We start from the raw sequence: 6,050 nt of genomic DNA, 5'->3' as shown, positions 1-6,050 counted from the left end.
GTACATGATATATCTATCTTGCTCTTTTCCTTTTTTTTTTTCTTTTCATTTTTTAGTTTTAGTTTTTTTCAATTATTTATTTTAATATTTTATTTGTATTTAGATTTATCATACAAGTTACTGGAATGAAATGCATATATTATGCACTAATTGGTTGATATATTCTCACTAATCATTCCTTTTATTCAAAAATTATGAACGAAATTATACTTATTAATTAATAAAATTCAATATTATTAAGAAATAACAAAATTTTCGACCGCCTGAAAGCGGAGTATGCTGCAAGTAGATCCTAAAGTTACAGGCAATCAGCTGCATCAGGTTGCATCAAAAGAACTTTTTCTCTATTCACATTGAAAAGACAATATAACGGCTTCAGACTCAAATGCCTAATCCAACAATTCTGGACCTCACACCACCGCACCATATGACATCTTGCCCCACCCAAGGTAGCACCGGTCCAAACTCATTACCCAGAGAAACATATTATAATTTCTGGAACTAGAATTCTCAATTCTTCACTTAAATTTTTACGAAAAACCATTTTTGTCTGAGCAAAAAAAAAAAAAAAAATTGGCAAAATTCCAGCTAGACACCAGTTGTTTCAACATTTTATACTCCACAAAAAACTCACCGGCCAACATCGCAGGAGCTTCACTTTCGATTTCAGTTTCAGTTTCAGTTTCTCCAATTGAAAAACTCGAAGCCATCCCCAAAAACAACCGACAGAGACTTTTTGGGACTCCCCAATGGAGGAGGAATCAGGAAATTTAATGGAGTTCGAAACCAAAGTCTTGATAATCAACCTGAGCCAAGTAATCAGACTTTGGACAAAAACCCAGTTAGAGAAAGGAGAGAAAAAACAAGGGAAAGTCTCAAATTTGTGACTAAAGGAGGTGAATTTGGTGCGGTTGATGGGAACATTTCGGTGGAAGAAATGCAGGCCAAGTGTTCGACGAAATGGGCTTCTTATGGAGGTTGTATTCCAGCGATTTTGGGAGCTTTGGAACACGTTAAGGATTTGGACCAGGCATTTAAGCCATGGGCTGAAAAGTTAAGTGACAAAGAAAGGAGTATAATTCTGAAGGAGCAATCAAGTTGGGAAAGAGCTTTAGAGATTTTTGAATGGTTTAAGAGAAAACGGTGTTATGAGTTGAATGTAATTGATTATAATATTATATTTAGAGTTCTTGGTAAAGCTCATAAATGGGTGATGTTGAGAGGTTATGGAATGGGACGAGTTTTAGAGGGATTGAGCCGATTAATTCTACTTATGGTACTCTGATTGATGTTTATAGTAAAGGTGGGATGAAGCAACAGGCTCTTTGTTGGCTGGGAAAGATGAATAAGCAAGGGGTGCAGCCTGATGAGGTGACTATGGGAATCGTTGTGCAGTTGTATAAGAAAACGGGTGAGTTTTGTAAAGGTGAGGAGTTTTTCAAGAAGTGGTCATTGAATGAAACATTCAGTGGAGTGGGATGTGATTCACATTTAAGCTCGTATACAGATAATACTTTGATGGATACATATGGAAAGGCAGGGCAGGTTCGAGAGGCTTCTGAAACGTTTGAAATGATGCTTAGAGAAGGGATTGTTCCAACTACCGTTACTTTTAATACAATAATTCACATTTGTGGTAACCATGGACAGTTAGAAGAAGTGGCTTCACAGCCTTCACTGATAAAGAAGATGGAGGAAGTTCAGTGCCTACCTGACACGAGAACATATAATATTCTCATCTCCCTCCATGCTAAGCACGATGATATAAAGATGGCAGCTGGCTATTTTGCAAAGATGAAGGAGGCCTGCCTTGAACCAGATCTTGTGGGTTATCACACCCTCTTGTATGCATACTCAATAAGGCAAATGGTTAGTGAAGCTGAAGACCTCATACACCCGATGGATGAACGACATCTTGAAATTGATGAATATACACAATCTTCTCTGACCCGAATGTACATAAAAGCTGGGATGCTCGAGAAGTCATGGTTATAGTTCAGGAGGTTTCACCTTGTAGGGAATAAGAGTTCAGAGGGCTACTCTGCCAACATTGATACCTTTGGAGAGTGGGGACATGTTTTTGAAGTTGAAAAAATTTTTGTCTGTTGCCAAGAAAGGAAGAGGCTCACAGTCCTTGAGTTTAACGTAATGATTAAAGCTTATGGGATAAGGAAGAGTTATGATAAAACATGTTGTTTATTTGATAGCATGCCGATTCATAACGTAGTTGCAGACAAATGCAGTTATGGTTCTCTCATACAGATTTTGGCTAGTCCAGACTTACCACATGTGGCAAAAAGCTACCTGAAGAAAATGCAGGAAGCAGGACTTGTGAGTGATTGCATCCCTTTGTGAAATTAGGAGAACTAGAAACGGCTGAAGCACTATACACTGAGATGATTCAGTATAAGGTGGAGTCTGATGTTGTTGTCTATGGTGTATTGCTAAATACATTTGCTGATATTGGAAGTGTTAAAGAAGCTACCAGTTATGTTAAAGCAATGAAAAGTGCTGGATTGCCTGGAAATGCTGTTATATACAACTCATTGATTAAGGTTTATACAAAGTTTGTTATTTGAAAGAAGCACAGGAAGTTTATGAACTACATAAGCTGTCAGGATTCCACCCTGATGTGTATTCTTCAAATTGTATGATCGATCTCTACAGTGAATGCTCTATGGTTAGTCAAGTAGAAGCGATTTTCAAGAACTTAAAGCAAAAGGTAGATGCTAATGAATTTACATATGCAATGATGCTGTGCATGTATAAAAGAAATGGGAGGTTTGAGGAAGCCATTCATTTCGCAAGACAGATGAGAGAACTGGGACTTCTAACGGACTTGTTGAGTTATAATAATGTGCTCGGATTGTATGTCATCGATGGGAGATTCAGGGAGGCAGTTAGAAGTTCTAAGGAAATGGTGAGTGCTTGTGTTCAACCTGATAGTACATTCAAATCACTTGGATCTGTTCTCATTAATGTGGAGTTCTGAAGCGGGCTGTTAACAGGCTGCAAACAACAAGGAAGAAGGATACTCAGAGTGGTTTCCAAGCGTGATGGCCGCTCTCTCTTCAGTGGTTGGAATGGATGAAGATGATGATGACTATACTTAGACTATCTCTTCGCAACTGACTTTTGGAGTTTGAGTTCGTTGTCAAATCAGTGAAGCCTAGAGACGACCTGATGGACAAAACTTTAATCAAAAACCTCACAAATGGATCGCTCAGAGGCTAAATTAGATACAATAACCATGACAATGTATTTAGCTGTTGTATTTTGCATATTTATTTGAGGACAAGAAGTTCAAGAACTTATGCTGATGCCGGAAGAGCAAATAGTGTTTCCTTTATATATAACTCTTTGTTTTTGCTGGAAGTTTTATTGAGCATTTTCTTGTGTTATTATGAATGAAGGAATTATACAGTCAGCTTGTTTGGTTGATTTATTTTTTGTTGTAGACACATCTCATCCATATGCGAGGATTTTATCGACTTAAATTTGCAAGTTCGATAGGCAACTCTTCGGTTCAAATAAGTCTGTAAATTGATAGGCATTGCAGAGGTGTATATGACAAACTTTAACCTGAGAGATTCTCAATCTTGATCTTTGACATGCAGCCCCTAGCACATAGCTTGACGCTGCTAATCAAAATCATGGTGCTTGCTTGCTCAGTCTCTGTAGCTTCTATAGCCGCATTTACTTTTCAGGATTTACAAGAGCATGTTGTTTTTCTTACATGAACCCCTAGTTTGATTTGTTCCTGAACGATAATTTCGCCCATCTGATCTCTCCCTGGTTGCTTATTACACTAGATCTATGAACAGAATCACTACCGTATACAGAGATTACCATCAACTCTGCAGTCAAAAGAACAAGATCAAGCTTTCAAAACTCACATGTAGCTTATTTTGTTCTTGAATAACATCAATTTTTTCCTGTTTGTGAACATTATTAGCAATCAACATCTCTTTTTTCCTCAAAATTTCTATTCAGCTTTCTCGGGCTTCAGGAATTGATTCCAATTATAGAAACACAACAATCAATTCTACATCAAATTCTGGAAAATTTATGGAAAATTGTCAAGAAATTAACAAAAAGAAACTTTTATTCAGCTGCTAAATTAATCACTAAATATATATGTCACTAAAATTTCATCATTTACATCGATTTAGACCAAAAGAAACCCCAATAACACTAAAGAATGCACCAAGAAAAAGGGAAAAAAAATTTCATGTACTTTACAAGCAAAACCATCAGCCTACAGCAGCATTATCCCATGAAACAAAAATATCTCCAAGGCCAGCTTCCAAATCTACCCACTGCCCTTCCTCAAACTCCACCCCACCTTCCACCACCTTCACCTCTACCAAAAGAAACAACTCTGCAATCTCCACCACCTCCACCACCAACACCACCCTCCCTTTCCCCAAACCCACAACCCCTCTTTTCCCTTTCTCCACTCTATACCCCAATCTCTCCCCAACCTCTCTAACCCTCTCCATCACCCCATCCAACTCCATCGAAGTAGTATACCTCTTTTCCTTCCTCTTATTATTCCCTCCTTCAAAAAGCCCTGACAAATCCAACCCCGAAGACAAAGATATTATATCAAAAGCATTAACTCCGTTACAAACCATGTCATGTCTTAACTTCCTGTCATGTAACAAACTTTCTTGTTGCTTGTTTGATGATGTCAATGCTGTTAAAGTTCTCTTAAACCATGAAGTTTCCATTAGCTTTACTACGCTCATTCTGGTTTCAGGATTCGGGTCCAAAAGCTGCCATATTATAGCTTTTGCTTGCTTTGATATCCAAGATGGAAACTGAAACTCCCTATAATGAATCTTCTTATACATAGCCACCAAGTTACTATCATCAAAGGGTAAATAACCTGCCAACAAAACAAATAAAATGACCCCACAAGACCAAGCATCCGCCTTGGAACCATCGTACCCTTTCCTCCTAACCACCTCAGGAGCTGTATAAGCCGGTGTTCCACAAGCTGTATGTAGAAGCCCGTCGTTTAGCTGTTCTGGAAGAGCTGAGAGACCAAAGTCTGAAACTTTGAGGTTTCCATTTTGGTCTAATAAAAGGTTTTGTGGCTTTACATCACGGTGGGCGACACCGTTTTGGTGGCAGAAGTGGAGGGCGGAGACGAGCTGGGAAAAGTACCTACGAGCGGCTGCTTCAGTTAAGCGGCCACGGCGTAACACCTTGGCGAAAAGTTCACCTCCTGAGGCTAGTTCCATAACAAGGTAGATCTTGGTCTTTGTAGCCATGACTTCGTGGATTTTAAGGATGTTTGGGTGATGTTGAAGACGGCGCATAGCTGAAACTTCCCGGATTATTCTCGGTTCCATGGCAGCATCAACTGTTTTTGTCTTGTCTATAATCTTAATCGCCACAACGGTGTTGTCGTCCTCGAGTGAAGTTGCCTCGTGAACTTTTGCAAAGCTTCCACGACCCAACAAGCGACCCAATTGGTACTTACCTAAAAGAATACCGGTGGGTGTTTTTGTACGGGTGATTTTTAGTGGTGGTGGGGGTGGTGTGGGGGCAACTTGTGACGACGGAGACGGTGATGATTGTAGCAGTGGCAGGGGTTGAGGGACCCCCGGTGGCATGGTTTAGGGTGGTGGAGAAAAGAGGCTGAAGCCTAAAAGGTGAGTGCTACAAGGCTTACTGAGAAGGTGAGTTTGGTTATATAGAGAGAGACTTTTGTTTGGTTGGCTTCACGCTGTCAAAGACTCAGGTCAGGTTGGGACTTCCCCTTTATTTTTTGGTTTCCTTAACTGCCCTTTTAATTAGGTTTGCAGTTTTGTTGCTTATTTTGGGTTTCCATAACTGCCCTTAACTTTTATTTCAGGTGTTTTTTTATTTATATATTTTTGTGAATAATTATTAGGTAGCGAAATCCTAATGGGTCTGTTATTAGGCTTTTGCGTTAATAAAATACCAAATGTTATATGTGGAATTATTAAATAACATGTTTCTTTTCTACTTTTCATTGACTTTTTATTTCTTTTGTTTTTTTAAGGAAATAATTTTTT

The 6,050-nt window shown here is 38.9% G+C and overlaps 1 protein-coding gene and 1 pseudogene across 1 annotated transcript; one reads left to right on the top strand and one right to left on the bottom strand.

Annotated features, from left to right (window-relative positions):
• The first annotated feature begins 276 nt into the window (after nucleotides 1-276).
• LOC111307111 (pentatricopeptide repeat-containing protein At3g23020 pseudogene) lies at nucleotides 277-3,441 on the top strand (annotated as a pseudogene).
• Nucleotides 3,442-4,087: 646 nt separating this feature from the next.
• Nucleotides 4,088-5,820, bottom strand: LOC111307360 (CBL-interacting serine/threonine-protein kinase 7-like). Its single transcript, XM_022905370.2, has one exon. The coding sequence runs from the start codon at nucleotides 5,622-5,624 to the stop codon at nucleotides 4,254-4,256; it is 1,371 nt and encodes a 456-aa protein (XP_022761105.2). The 5' UTR covers nucleotides 5,625-5,820; the 3' UTR covers nucleotides 4,088-4,253.
• Nucleotides 5,821-6,050: the final 230 nt, after the last annotated feature.

Source organism: Durio zibethinus, chromosome 22 (assembly GCF_047325235.1).
Source record: "Durio zibethinus cultivar Kanyao isolate XHJ-2024 chromosome 22, ASM4732523v1, whole genome shotgun sequence".
In the NCBI taxonomy this organism is placed as follows: Eukaryota; Viridiplantae; Streptophyta; class Magnoliopsida; order Malvales; family Malvaceae; genus Durio; species Durio zibethinus.
Note: the sequence above shows the minus strand (reverse complement) of the source record. Positions and strands in the feature narration are given on the sequence as shown.

Coding starts and splice junctions, on each gene's coding strand:
- LOC111307360 (XM_022905370.2), bottom strand. CDS start 5,624: ATGCCACCGGGGGTCCCTCAACCCCTGCCACTGCTACAATCATCACCG.